At 40.2% G+C, this 15,313-nt stretch overlaps 1 protein-coding gene across 4 annotated transcripts in view; it reads left to right on the top strand.

The window, feature by feature from the left end:
- The window catches only part of ODF2L (outer dense fiber of sperm tails 2 like), a 248,638-nt gene that overhangs the window by 107,537 nt on the left and 125,788 nt on the right, over positions 1–15,313 (top strand). For all 4 annotated transcript variants that reach the window (XM_069232260.1, XM_069232263.1, XM_069232261.1 and 1 more), the window contains exon 11: positions 7,191–7,295. In XM_069232260.1, the coding sequence (XP_069088361.1) occupies positions 7,191–7,295 (105 nt within the window). The remainder of the gene's footprint in view (positions 1–7,190; positions 7,296–15,313) is intronic.

Consider the following 15,313-nt stretch of genomic DNA (forward strand, 5'->3'; position numbering starts at 1 on the left):
CAATCTCACAATAGGGTTAACAAAGGAGAGTACATGAACAATTGACTCTGTGGTATTACATTCCAAAAAGTAAGTTGCGATACATTTATACTAATGTATTCCTTTACATTAGTTTGAAGGGGTGTTTATAAAAGTATGGTTTATTGTGAGCAGCTGATGTGGAAGAGAAGTGTCTGTCTATTTTTGGGTGTTTTTATTGTTTGGAAAAAAAAAAAAACTTTCTGTTGATTTTAGCTTTTCATCAACAAATATAGTGTGAGAAATTAAGAAGAAGAGAACTTTTGGTGGAAACACTCCAACGACGGAATAGATCTAAGCAGTACATCCTGTGGTACAGAATCCTAAGAGGGATCACAGAGTACTTTTATGTTCTTAATGCAATTCCCGGTCGCGCATTCAGCTTTTAGTTGTCAGTCCACTCAGTGGCTGCAGTCCCTTCAACATGAGCAATGCTCTTTCACTTAATGGGTTAGGGTAGATGTGCCTACCATTTCTTTTAGATCCAAATAGCCTATTTACTATCGGGTCACACTATTTGTATTCCGGTTCTCTTCCCTGTTAGCCATGCTTGACAGTGTTAACATCATATTATAGACCAGTGGCTTGTATTCAGTGTATGGTTATATGCCGTTTAGTCAGCAGTAAGTAGTGTTCAGCAAACCTCTAACACACCATTTGTTTTTTGCCTGAGCGTGCAGGCACCGTTATAATTTCAATGTAATCAAATTACCTGGTATCCGTGTCAACTACATTATTATTGAACATGGCCACATCATGTTTATAACAACAGCTACATCTGTCTTATGGTGCAACTGTACCTCTGCGTCTCTACTAACTCAATCTTCATGAGCGTGGGCAGAGACCTGGTGTTACATGGTATCTCAGTAACATAGCTAGTGATAATTACAACTGCTGCCTCAGGTGCTTTTGTTCTATCGCCTTGTTCAGTTTTGTTCGCATTATCAACTTTTCACCTGAGAACAAGTCTATTTTTTATTCAAGGATATTTAATTGGTGTTGGTAGATCGACTGGCATGAGTTTTCTGGTCAAAAGCTCTTTGTGATGTAGGGCATCTGTTCAAATCCCTAGATCATGAGCCACCATCATGCTTCCAGTCGTAAAGAACAGAAGGGGAGCCCAATTTTAGTCACACGTTTCTCCTGACTACACATCAGCTTTTCAGTTCTGTAATTGAGGTTAATCGATGGATTAGGTGGATCTGCAAAGACTAAATATTTTATTTCTGCATAGCCATCTTACCATATCAACCCCACCCATTTTTGTTCTTTTAAAAAAAATATGTATATATTTATTCTGCTGGCTATTATTTCCTACGTAATCCTCACCTTATGACTTTACTTCAGGAGTCAGACTATCTGGAAACTTTAACTCTGCAATAATTCTAAAGTATGTAAGGGACACTAGCCAGAGCTGACTCTGACATAGATTGAAAAAGATAATGCAAGAATCCCGATCTCCGTTGGCTGTCCTCCCACAAGCTTCAGCCTTCCGGCAAGCCATGCTGAAAATCTGAATGACAGTTTATTAAAATATCCAGCTGTGCCCTCCATTCACCAAGCCTGACACCAATCCTTTTGAATTTAGTTATATCCATGCCTCATAACATTGTATCTCCTGAGTGCGCAACTCCACATGGCCTAGCCTTGGTGGCGACTCCAATAAAAACTGTGTCCTTCGCTGCACCCACCCTGTGCACTGGGCTCCAACTAGGACTGTGACTCTAGCACTGCCATCAGATGCAAATTCATTGTCGTCTCCAAAACTCAGTCTACAGATATTATCTGAGTGGGAAATTTCAGGCCTGTTTTGACGAGGGACCTTTGGAACAATACCTCTTTAGGGCCTAGAGGTATTCCTGTATAGCAAATCTATGGGTGTGACTAGTTGTGCACACTAAACTGGACTCACGAAACCCAAGAGCATGTCTACATCTTGAGAAAGAATACGGTTTACCCATCTGGGACTAGGGGACACGAACAGCAGCAACACCTCCACACACCACCACATTTCACTGGCTCTGCCGTCTCAAAACCACAGTTTCCATGAGTTTTATTGACATTTTCCAAGCATTATTTAAAGAGAGGAAAACATCCTGCTTCCCTCATCCCCCATCCCTTCCCTTCCCTCCGCTGATTGCATCTTAGAAGTATACAAATTCCTTCCTTCTATGACGTCCCTAGCCTCAGATATCAATGAAAAGCTCTTAAGGTCCTAGGGCTCATCAGTGCGTAAACTTGTTTGTAAAATTGTCCAGAGTTGTTGCGCACATTTTCTTGAATCTCTTTTCAACATCCTGGAACATGTGCATGATTTGCTCCTTTCCCATCACAAGCCAAATTTTCCCATGCCAGTCATTAGAATAGGTACTGTACTCTGTCCTATTTAACTAAGATGGTTTGTTTTGCCTCCAGTACCAGATCATCCCTGAGTTGAATGTGATTTACACATTTCCCCATCTCATCTGCAGATGTCTCAAAATGACCCTAACAGTTCTCTTGGAATGGTTGCATCTATCACTGCTTAGACAGGCTTAAATACGTCATACCAGAACTCGCTGGATTTCAGACAATCCCAGAGGATATGTGGGATCATGTCCCCAAAGCCATGTGATCTGCAGCACTGTGGGAGGTATGCATCTGACATGTAGGCACCACAGAGACCTATGCCAAAGGTAAAACACATTATAGGCAACCTACTTCTAGTGCACATGCTTCATTCCTTGATATGTGGCGTTTCCTAGAGTTGCTCATTACTTCTGTATTGGGGAGATGCTCAGCTTCTTTTCCCAGCTGAGTTATTTGCTGGTTTTATTGGTTCTGCATATCGTTCTGCATCTGAGATTGTGATTCGGAAATTGTGAGTCAGACAGACTCGCAATTTCCGAGTCGCAATCTCAGACCTACCTACATCTGGCCCTTAGTTTCTGTGGCTGACAGAGCAGCAGTGCTCCCCTAAAGAGAGTCCTGTTCCAATCCCCTCCCATGGTGAGGTGCCTCTTTGCAGCTGATGGCATCTCTTGGACTATGTCTTAAGAATTCATCTTGTCCTATATTAGGAGCCTATACTGTTGCTACGGAGACCACCAACCTCCTCATGGTTCTGTTAATAAGAATAAACATTTTTATAATATTTGTGAACAAGAAGTTTCAATCCTATTAGTAATACAGTGGTGAAGATTATGCAGTCACCTCTTTGCTTTATTAATACAGCCGCCATCTAAACAGAAACATTATTAAGCACATTTGCCACAGAGAAACAACAAATCCATGAGTTTTAAAACTTGAAACTATGAATCTCAGCAATAGTCATTGGAGCGTAAGATGCTTTATAAACAGTCTGAGTAACGTAAGCACCTCTTTTTCTTGTGCGAGGAACATCCCTTCCGTGTCAACCCCATGAAACATATTCTTGCTTCTGATCTGAAACTGAAATAATAACCAACTCAACTGCACTATAACATTGGGAGAGGTATTTCATCAACAGACTTTCAGTAATGAACATTATTGGAAAATACCAAAACAGTAAAACTAAGCATCACAATATTTACAATATTGCGATGCTTAGTTTTACTGTTTTGGGTGGGATAATCTTTGCCTCTGTGTCTTTTAATAGAATTGAAAATCCTTGTTCACAAATGTTATAAAAGTTTCGATTCCATGGCAGGAACAGAGGCTTAAGAGTATGCAAGTTTAAATCTTATACACAGCCATCAAAATAGGATTACTTACTGGTTTATGATAAATGGTCATCCACGATGGAAGTGATGTGCACCGTGCCTATATAGAAGCCACCCCCTGACATCAGTTCTTTTCTTTCTGTGGCATCCACGCAGATCTGGAAGAATTAACTCAATAATTGTTTGACTACCTTTTTTTTAACAATTTGTCAACGCTTTTCAGGTTTCATGCGCCCAGCGTGCCCTTAAAGATGTTCCCTGAGAAACCTTTGGGTTTTAAATCCTGTGGAGCCAGCCACAGGTAGATGTCTAAGACAGACTCCAGCTTTGTTTGCTTGTGGTGCCTGGACCCAGACCACAATTCCAAAGCCTGCCTTGACTGCTGTGCAGTGAACGCCACAGCTGTCTGCGTATGTTTAAGCTCCTGGTCGCTCAGCACTAGCCGACTCCACACCGCTCCAGGTCCTGGTTGCTTGGGATGTCTCTTTTCCGCTTTCTGAGTTGTTCCAAATGGTTATCATTTAAGTCAAAGTCTTTGTCAGATAAGTCCCTTAAGAAGAAGGCCAAGAAGTCCAAGCATTCTTCAACTTCACTGTGCTGGTTCCAGTCATTGGACAATGTGCGTGAAGGACTCCACAAATCTAGGCTTCTCCCACGTAGCCCGTGTCTGGTTCACCTCCACACCACAATTTCCTGAAGCAGCCCCCGCCCATTTGAGCAACTAAGCACATTTTATAAAGCTGTGCATCTCTGGATGAAGCAAAGTTCGCAATACGCTGCAGACTAGACGCAACTGACCCTCTGGGTAACAGTCTCCATTCGGAAGAGCAGGAATGTATGATATCCTTCAGACCAAAAGTGTCATGCAACAGGGGAGATTTTGATTGGGAACCTGAGAGACTTTCCTCAGTGTCCAGCCCTTCTCCTCCTGATGTCTTTCATTTTTAGGGAAGGGAGCCACGATCTAATGTCCTCATCGGAGGTGTCTGTCAAGCTTCTGTATTTCTTGCAGGGAACACATACTCCCCATAGCCTTGACGTCATCTTCTGTCTCTGGAATGAAGGCTAGGGAGTCCAGGTAGGCTTTTTTTCAGATTTTCAAGAGTTCCTGCTTTGGAGGCAGTTTTTGGTTTGGCCTTTGTGCCGAGGAGGCTGAGGACAGTTGCAAAGAGGGTGAGGCTCATGAAGGCAGATGCAAAGAGGGCGAGGCAGGCCAGCAAAAAAGATTTGAAGTTGTTCAGCTATAGGGCCTAGGGAGGTTGTTCTGGGCTTATGAACATACTTTTGTAGGGCCTGGTTTAGGGCAGTAATGCCCAACTCCAACAACATTTCTACAGCATTCTGGTGTAAAATCCATAGGCTTATTAGTAGAATTGGACTGAAAGATTGTATATGCTATGTATCAACTAAAGTCCCTACAAAAATCTCCCCTAAATATTCTATGTTGTAGTGCCTGTGTCAGTTACAGGTAAACTGTTAAACTATATATCTACAAATCAAATATATACAAATCAAACAGTTAATCTATATTTAACTCTATATATACACATATAATACATAGATCAGTTGTGCTGGTACTGGCAATAGAGTGAAGGGAAATCAGTAACCCTGAGACACAAACCTCATATGATTAGCAAAGGGGGACCTCCTTCGTGGTATGATCATGGGTTGGGACAAGCCTGGAAAGTGAGACTGGGGCGAAAGGTTGAAGGATTGGTCTCTGAGGAGGTGGAGCTAAAACCGCAGTGCTTTCAAGAAAGTAACCTGGAAGCAGCGACTGAAGGCAGATTCAAAGGCATCACTGTAGTTGCTTTTAGGCATGTAAGGGGCATCACACGTGTGATGCATTCCCGAAAGTGACTGATAACAATTAGTCATCTATAAAATGGTGGTGGTACGGGAGGAATCGGAAGGTGCCTGACCAGCTGGGAATTACAAGTGAGACAGACTCACAACCAACCAATGTCCGCGTGTTGAAAAAAAAAATATTAATTCAAGGTAAACAAAGCACAAAAACAATAATTAGGTATAACGTTACCAACACACAAACAGTGTTACAGTTATACCATTATGAGGAAAAACAAACAAGGTACTTAACATGGCCGCCGAGCAGCAAAGAATAGGAGGTTCTTATGTGGCTCAGACTACTGATAGAGCATCTTAGGCTGTGATTTATTAAGAGATGGGCTATTGCTTGAACTTGTACTATTAAGTTTTAGAACTCTACGGCAACTGCGTTTTATAGTGTTTTTTGTTTATTTGGCAGTTGTATTAATAAAGCCAAGTAGAGAATACATAGTTTGAAGCCTCTGATCCTGCCATAGAATACAGAGCACCTCTATAGCTTTGTGTACATCTGCTGTGATGAAACCTATATGCTAGCCTGTGAGGATACAACCGCCCGTTGTTTTTTTTGGGGAGAGGGGGTGAAATTGTTGGGGTCCAAACCCGGACATTATGCTCCATTTATCTCTTTTGTGGATTTGTGTCTCTTGTACGAACAGGATTTCACCATTTATCCTACCCATCCCTTGTGGTACTTTAATTCCTTTAGAAAACGCATTAAATCCCCATACATTAAACATGATTATTGCAAAATGATTCTCCATCTATATTGGTTGGTTCTATGTAGGTGCTGATGTGTAGCTCACATGTGCCCTAGGCGTTCTGCTAGTGATGCCTGTAGAGGTAGCCTTCTTAAAATGTGTATAATCGGGTTGTCACTGGCGTGATCTCTTCCTTCCACCATCAGTAAGATTAATGCAAACCAACACCATTGTGATGGGGGAATGTGAACAACCAGTGTGTGGTGTCGTAGGCAGATGCTTCACCTGGCTTCCTTTTTTTCCTCTACCATGAGCTCCTTCCCTTCTAGACCATCTCTAAATGTTTCTTGAGTAGTTCTGACAAAATAAGTTAATCTTAGCCCAAATTGAAAAGGTGCTTAGAAGGGCCTAAGTCTTTTTTTTTTTAATTGTTCAATTTCTTGTAATCTAAATTACAGGAGATGGGGATGGTTTGAGTTCCTCACATTCTATATAAATCTTGCCACACTTGAGCATTTTCCATGAAGCTTAATAAGCAAAACCTCTTTGGTGGCCAGACATTTTTGTGCCAGAATGTTTTGTGCAGACACCGAAGCGAAAGAGTTGCATGTATGCATTTTGTATTTGTTCATTATTTATAGTATTTGGTAACAACTTTTGGCATTCTTGGAATTGAAATGAGAATATTATTGTTCTGAAGTTGTGTTTTGTTATTGGATGAAGTACACTTAATACTCACTGGACATCCTGAATAGCAGTTTGACTATAAATGGCAACAAGTTTAACTGTTCTTCCTCCTTTTTGTGTCAATTGTAAAAGAAGTATTGTATTTTACTTTGAATTTGGTATGTTAACTAAGAGATAAGATGATTAGTAACTTGCCATTTCATGTCAAATGAAATTGGTCTACTTAATGTGAGCCATTAGCATTTACTTTTATTCTCAGTTTCGTAAAATACAGAGTGAAACAAAGAAGTTAAAAAGCAGACTCGAAAAAGTCCTGGAAGAAAGCAAGCACATTTCAGAAACTAAAGATTCTGGAACTGAAAAGGTATGTTATTTGTAAGTCCTTAGAATAATATGTTTGTGACAATTGATTATTTAACTATGTGGTATGGCTTTTTTACCACTTGGTCTGCATAAACGCGCTCTAAGAAATTATTTCAACATCCTCTGCTTCCTGTGTTCTTTCTCGCTTCTCTGCTTCCTTTTTTCTTTAGTTTATTCTTGCTCCCCCTTCCATGACTTTCCATGTTTCTCATTGCGGCACCTTCAATGATTCCAAAAAGACACACACAGTATTCATCTAGGTCAGTTTTAATCATAGTACGGCCCAGGGGCCGCATGCGACCCTCCTGACCTTTACAATGACGCCCAGCAACACTGGACTCGGCACTAACATTAAAAAAATTTAAATAAACAGGCAAGCATTTATTTAAGGTGAGTTGAAGGTTAAGAAAAGAGATAATAGAGGGGTTCTGTACACTGTAACATCAGAAACACCTTAATTTTTAGAGACCTATTTGAAGCAAAAATGTAAAAGCACGATCAAGTCTGCTAAAAATTCAAAAAGTGTATTTCATTAACACGCAGAAACTTCACCTTAGTTCACCAGATTATATCAGTGCATTGAAGAAATATATTTTTTCAAAGTGATAATTTTCTAACCAGAATTTAGAAACATTCACTCCCCCCATCTCCCACCCCAACAACAATGCCTTTGGTGAGCTAAGAGGCAAGTCAACTATGTGCACTCTTTCGGTGGCCTAGGTTTCAATTATACAAAAACATTATAGTTTTATTAAATCAAACACAAAAAGGTTTTGTGCAGTACACATCCTAAAGTCATGCGAGGTCCTCATATGTGATAATGAACAAAAAGGAGGTAAAGTGAAATAAAACATTTGCTTAGGATCACACAGTTTGGTTAAGTGGAGGAGCCGTGATAATTCCCAAGTTTATGGTTTCACGTTGTGCTATTCAGACACTAGAAGTATAGCTTTGCGTCCCTTACACCCACTTTACTACCAACCCCGACTACCACCCTGCAGCCATCAGTGCGGCCCTTGGTCACATCAAAGACCAATCTCTGCGGCCCCCGTGAAAATGTTTGCGAGTACCCATGATCTAGGTGGATGCATCTTGTAGTTCCCTTGTGATTCACTGGTAGTTTAGCAGAACTTACATTAGCTCACTATCACCTGAATTTTGTATCAGCAAGTCTTTTCAGATGACTTTACATTTCAATTAGAAATTTGTTATTGAAGATGAAATGAGTACACAATGAAAAGGAAATCTGTTAAATACTGTGACGTTTACATTAAAGCACTTGACATTTACAGTAAAGAGCCAAAAGCACGGAGTTTTATTGAAGCAGTCAACAACCGCAAGGGATCTAATATAACAAACAAGCATTGGTGCAAAGCCAATACGTCAGGCCTTAGCAAAATGGAGTGTGGTTAGTTTTTTTAAACATATATATAAAAAAGAAGAAAATAGCTTTCTGTCGCCTAAACATGACAACCATGTACCTAAATAAAATACATTTGAAGAAACACCAACACATATAATTTTAATATAATATTATGGGCACTAGCCTGTAGGCAAGTGCACTAAGGACAGTTATACAGACCTTAGTAATATTTAAGGCACTTCACAGGAAAAGATTATTCTTATCGGCTTCAAGAAAATACACAGTTGTTTTTGAATTACTGTAACATGAAAACAATGTTTAAAGATAAAAGGGCGACTAAGAAAATAAAAAAGGTTCAATAATAGAAAGAAAAGCATTGGTAAAAGTAAATAATGACCTATCAGCGATAAGATCGAAGTGCGCTTCTTTTTAGATAAGTGTGCGCAGAAATCAAGCACAGCACCATCAGTCAATGCAAGATAGCAAATGGCTGAAGTAGCCTGACCCACTGTCCCTTGTTGTATTTGATAGTGGGTGGAAGCCAAATATGAAATAAAGTTAAACAGATCACTGAAGCAGAGAGGACCAGAAACCCACTATGTAGCTATACATGTATGAGGATTTTATTGCAGAAGTTTTCCACTTAAACAAGACTTTTGGGATCACTAAGCTATCTCCAAGTCAGACATAAGAAAGTGCCAAAGCAATAAAGAAAGCCTCTAAATCTTGCATAATTGATTCCTTCCTTGTCCTTGTGATCTGAAACTGGGAACATATAACATCTTGACAAAATAATGCAATTGAGTGTTGGCATATATGCTGTGCCTGTATCATGGTTACAGATAACAAGGGAACCTAAGTGTCATCTGGGACCTTGGGTAAGGTATGCTTGAAGAACAGTGGTGCCAAGACCACAGATAGATATATTGTATATCAAAAACATTGAAAACAATGGGAGAGTAGACATTACATTTTGAAGTAGAGTTAAAGGTTAAAACCGGATTTTAATTTTGAAACTCGCAGAAACAGCTTGTTAACTTTCTTTTCATGCAGAGTACCATCCTGCAAGACTGTGTCCTATTTTCACGATTCGTACACATCACAAAATCCTGTTAAACCCAATCAGAAATAATATGTCTTTCTTTCAGCAAAAGCATGTTCTGTGCAACACTAACTTCTGTTGCTGCACAACCCTCTAGTGAAACGTTCTCCATTAGAGATCTAAATTAAATACACACAGGTGCACTATTTTAAGTTGAACTGAATAAAGATGATAGCACAACTTCAACAAGCATGGCCTAGTGAAGAGGCCGGACACGCTTAGTACTAGGACACCAGAATCGAATCCTGCTTTCGGCTAGAGGACTTGTGATGCCTAAAAAATATACATGGGTATTTTTTTACAAAGTGTTGGTACTATTACTGCGCTAAAATAAATATCACCAAAACGATTTCATTACATAGGGTTTCTTGTATAGAAGACCCCCTCACAAATAATTGTCACAGAAAGCTGTACAATGGGAAATGAATTAAGAAAACTTGGAGGAGGAATGGATGTATCCATTAACAGGCACAGACTACAAAATAGCCAGTGTTTTTCATAGTAGTGCGGCGGCCATTTTGGAGCTAATGAAAATGAGCTCCAAAATGTGTGCACTCGTGCATGGGAATTTCAAAGCAATGCCTGTGCCGGCTGCGGAGCACTTCAGGCTGTAGTGAGTTACTGGGCACTCGCAAAGGGGAAAATAAATAATGTTATTTAGGAAAAGTAGCCGTACTGAAATTTGTATTAATAAAGAGAACATTTACCCAACAGCGAAGGTACTAAAGAGGCCTACGTTTTAGGCAGATGTGCACATTGTGCACAAGCAAAATGCAGTCACTCAGTCAGAAGAACCAGAGTAAAAGTATGCTGATCCAATTACCTTTGCTGTATGCTGTGGTGGGAGGGAGCAAAATGTGAATGGCAAATGACCAGACCAATGGGTGATGAAGGCTGACAAAAAGCCCGTGGGAGTATGTATAATATTATTTCCTTCCTAAAAACAGTAGTCTGGAAAGATAGTTAAATCCGTCTTTAGGATCACTCCTAAAAAGTATTAGGTTCATGACATGCCTACAACTTCTGTGCTCAGCAGGAAACTAGAGCCAGTAATTGTGGCTTAAAACACAACTTCGGATTATTCCATTATGATTCCTGACAACTTCCACCATCAATTTATTTTTCTCGCGCATTGCTCCGATGATCTGTAATTCCCTATCATCCCACTAGAAACATTCCAGGAAAAGCCCCAAAGAGAAGTCACTGTCAAAGAACAGCAGTTTTCCAACTTGCCTGGCATAGTCACCTGTTTTCAAGATGATATTTTAATTTTTGGAAAAGACTTCCGTGAACATGATCAACCCTTGAGAGCCTTATTGTGTGTGTTGGAAAATAATGGGTTGTCCTTACTGAAAGGAAATTGTAAGATGAGAGTGAGTGTAGTTGATTATCAAGGGCATTGGATTGATAAAAATAGTATGTCTCCAAAAAATAAAATTGATCACATCAGTTGAAATAGTTCCTTCTCTCAGGGATAAAGACCAATTGCAGTCTTTCCTTGGATTAGGAGAATATTATTCAAAATTGATTCTGAAAATATGCAGAAAAAACTAAGTGTATGAGGAAACATGTCAAACGAAAGACTGTGTGGGTCAGTGATTGTGAGAAAGAATTCTGTGTGTTAAAAAAAGAATTGCCATAGCCCTGGCACTCAAGCCTTTTAATGCTAATGATACTGCCATCATCCACACTGATGCCAGTAGTGTGGGACCGAGCACAGTGATGTTACAAAATCGTGATGGGGTTGAAGTTGTTATTGCTTATGCTTCCAGACCGTTAAGAGCTGCTGAAAAAAAAAAAAATCTATCTACCACAGAACAAGAAGTGCTACCTTGTTTCTGGAGAGTGTTCCCCACACATACTTCCTGAAATAATTCAGAGCTCAAAATTAGAATGGATCATAGACCACTACTAGATGTGTTTTCTACTAGAGGGTCTGGGAAGGTATCTCCTAGAATCGTAAAGTGGGTCATGAGATTCCTAGAATTCAATTACAAAATGGGTTAGGTTCCAGGAAAAAATATATTGCAGAATGTTTAATGAGGTTGTCTGTCAACCAAATGAGTGAAGATGTTGATAAAAATGACATTTGCATGATTGCCAAGTTGTTGATGATTGCTGAGGAGAGGATAGCTCATGAAGAATGGATTTGTGTTTTAAATGAGGATGAGGTGTTAATCGGAGTGATGAAATATCTCATTGAATGTTGGCCTACTTGTGGAGCAGAATTATTTTCTACCAGGTGAATACTGAACTCCCTGTGATAAATAGAATGTTGCTAAGAGGAGAGTTGTTAGTGGTACCAGACCAACTCAGAGACAGAATTTTGAAAACTTGCACATGAAAGGCATATGGGGATGAGTGCTACTGAAAGGCATATCCGAGCAGAATACTGGTGACCTGGTCTTCCCCGCGATGTGGAGCACTACACTAGGGAATGTGTGCCATGTGCTTGGAGTGATTAATCACAAAGGTTGGTGAAGTACCCTACCATTGTTACTGATAAATCTGATGGGACTTGGAAAAAAATTGCTGTTGATTTTACTGGACCGTTGAACACTTTGGGAAGTCAACTTAAATTTGCTATTGTGATAGTAGATAACTATACCCGTTGGCCAGAAGTTAAATCCACTGATCTCATCACCACTGATGTGGTGATATCATTTTGGAATGAGTTGTTGGAGAGGAAAGGAGTGGCAGAGTTAGAGTCACAGATAATAGTTTGGCATTCGTGTTTGAAACAATGAAAGGTTTTGGGGAAAAAATGCGGTATTGAGCATGTGCATTCTTCAGCGTGTTACCCACTAAGCAATGGTTTGGTGGAAAGATGGAATATAACACTCAAGGAAGGGATACAATTGGCTCTTGGTAGTGGAATGTATTGGAGGAAGGCGGTACGCCAGTTATTGTTGTGATATCGTTCAACCCCACATGGAGTAACAGGCAAATCTCCATTTGAGTTGATGAGGTTGTAGGCCCAGGGCCATGCTATCCAAAGGTGTGGAGAAAAGGACTGAAGTTATATCCCAAGAAGATTTTGTGTTTGAAGATAACTTTCAGGAGGGTGATTGCGTGAGCGTTTTGAAAGGAAGGAAAGTGAATAAATGTGAATCTAAGTTTTCTGAACCCTTGGAGGTAAAAAGAGTAAACAAATCTACATAACTATTGAGTGGTGGGAATATATGGAACAAAGGAAAGTTGTGAATGTTCCTGAGTGCTTGAAAAGGACAGGGAAAATGGAGAATGTAAGGATGCAAAGTGACTCTGTTGGTGATTCTCTTGGTGTAAAGGCAAAGGAAGGAGTGTTGCGGCATCTAAGTAGAATTAAGATGCCTAGAAAATTCAATGGTCAAGCAACAAATTGAAAGTATATTTTAGATAGCCAAAAGAGACATATTCACATTTTTTATACATTTGAAAAGTTTTTTGTTTCATATTCTGTATATTCATAGAGTAAGAAATGTATTGTGTATTATTTTATATGCTAATGTGGTTCTTTCTTTCATTTTATGTATGGTATATTATCTGTTCTAGTTCCTCGTGTTAATTGTTTGGGTATTCATGTTTATCTTGTGTGATTTTTGAGGGAGAGAGAGATGGGTTTTGTTATGAGCTCCACTTATGTCATCGCATAGGAGATTCCGTTCTGGAATGGAATCTCACAAAGTAATGCTTGTCAGTTGTTTGGCATAGTTTCTCCGGGGCGGTTGGAAACTACTGGGAATGAGAGATGAAATAAACTGAAAGCAAACTTAGTCATTGCAGAGCCTTCTTTATTTTAGCCTCCTTGTGGACTGAGGTGAAGGTTTCAATTGGGGCACATGTTCCTTCCACAGCCATTACTTCAGCTGCCCATTTAGACCCCCTTCAGTTGCACTCACCAGTGTCCGCAGAGACTATTGTGGTTTCAGATCAGTTGAATACCTTCTAAGATGTTGTGATTAATCAGTTCTCAACTAAAGCAAAATTGATAGCTTACAACACAAACTATAAATCTTTTTTGGTGAAGTAGAGGAATTGTACCATAATGCCTCTAAGTGGGAGGAGATTTTGTCAGACTGTTTCTAGGGCCTGTGAGCATTTCCTATAAAAACAATCCTTAAAGATGGTGACTGTGAAAGGTGATTATCCACGCCTGAAAGGAAGATTCTATGTGCTCCCAGGACCTAGGAAATCTGTACTTCTGTGTCCCCCTTCACAAAAAGCGTTACAATCTCTTCTGAGGCAAAAGATGGTATCAGGCAATTTATTGGCAGTTCCTGTGCCTTAGATTCTTGAGATCTACTTGCTACCACCCATTGTGTCTTACGTGTCTAGCAGTAGTGGAAAAGCACCTAGCCAATTGGTTTGACCTCTTCTCTTATGCATATAATTGGCCCACAACATCCTCCCCATACAGCAAGGCCTTCTGAGAGATACTGACCTGGTTTTAGCTGTTACACTTCCTGTGAATATCACGACTTTCTAAAAATCACTTACAGATCCTTGAAGGAAGATACTCTTTCTGACATTGTTGGGATTAAGTACTGCAGGAAATCCCCAGCAGAACTTAGTGAATGCTTTAGTTGAGGTCTCGACTGAGAATGCACAATTACACCGAAAGCTACACTGACAATGAAAATAGGTGAGCAGCAAATTACACACCTTTATCAAAGTCACAGACCAAATGAAGTTGGCTTATGTTTAAAGGGCCATTCACTTAATCCTGAGATTACATAGGCTTTTTTATTTTTATTCAAGTCCACTTCTAGTCACAATGCACATTGGTACTTTTTACGTCGGGTGGGGCATCCGCGTTGGATTTCCTGTGGGTGTGTCAGGAAAGCACTACAAATTAACATGGTCTACATTGACTTGGGGGAAAATGCTTAATCACAACCTAGCATCTTGCAGGCCAGCAGCTTGATGCCTGGCGTTTTAGTTTGGTTTGCAGTCTAGATGTTTACTCAGCTGGTCATTACTTCTGTTCAGGTTAGACAGGGACAATGTTACCACATGCTATTTGACATTAACTCCTCTTGCATACCAAAAATCAATTCTGCTGTTGGCGGGGTGTGGGGGAAGGGGTTCAGTGCATGCTCACTGCAACTAGGGCCACAGCAGCTGCTGACATCACCAGCATGCAGTTAGATCCAGTTTCCCAGGGAACCAGATGAATATTGTTGAACATGTACTTCTACCACTACTGCCTGGTTGTGGTTGCAAACGTTTGCGCTCAAGTTGAACAGAGGTTTCTAAAGCTTAGGCAGTGGAGGTGGAAGCAGTGATAGTTACATTTGGGGCTGAATGTTTTAAAGTTTATCAGCATTCACCATGCTGTGGGGTCAAAGGAGGGTGTAACCGAGCCCATTTCACTCCCTCCACTAGGCTCCCTATGGACAGCGGCAGGTGCTGCAATTCTCAAGGGGAGAGGTGGTGGGGGGGGGATGGGGTTAGGGAAGATTAAAAAAATATATATATATTTTTAAAACTAACCTTCACAGACGCTGCTGGCCGCCTCATGCTCCACTTCTCTTCTGATGTCCCATCATTCACTGGTACACCAGCACAGGCT

The sequence above is a fragment of the Pleurodeles waltl genome, chromosome 4_2, assembly GCF_031143425.1.
Source record: "Pleurodeles waltl isolate 20211129_DDA chromosome 4_2, aPleWal1.hap1.20221129, whole genome shotgun sequence".
NCBI classification, from domain to species: Eukaryota; Metazoa; Chordata; class Amphibia; order Caudata; family Salamandridae; genus Pleurodeles; species Pleurodeles waltl.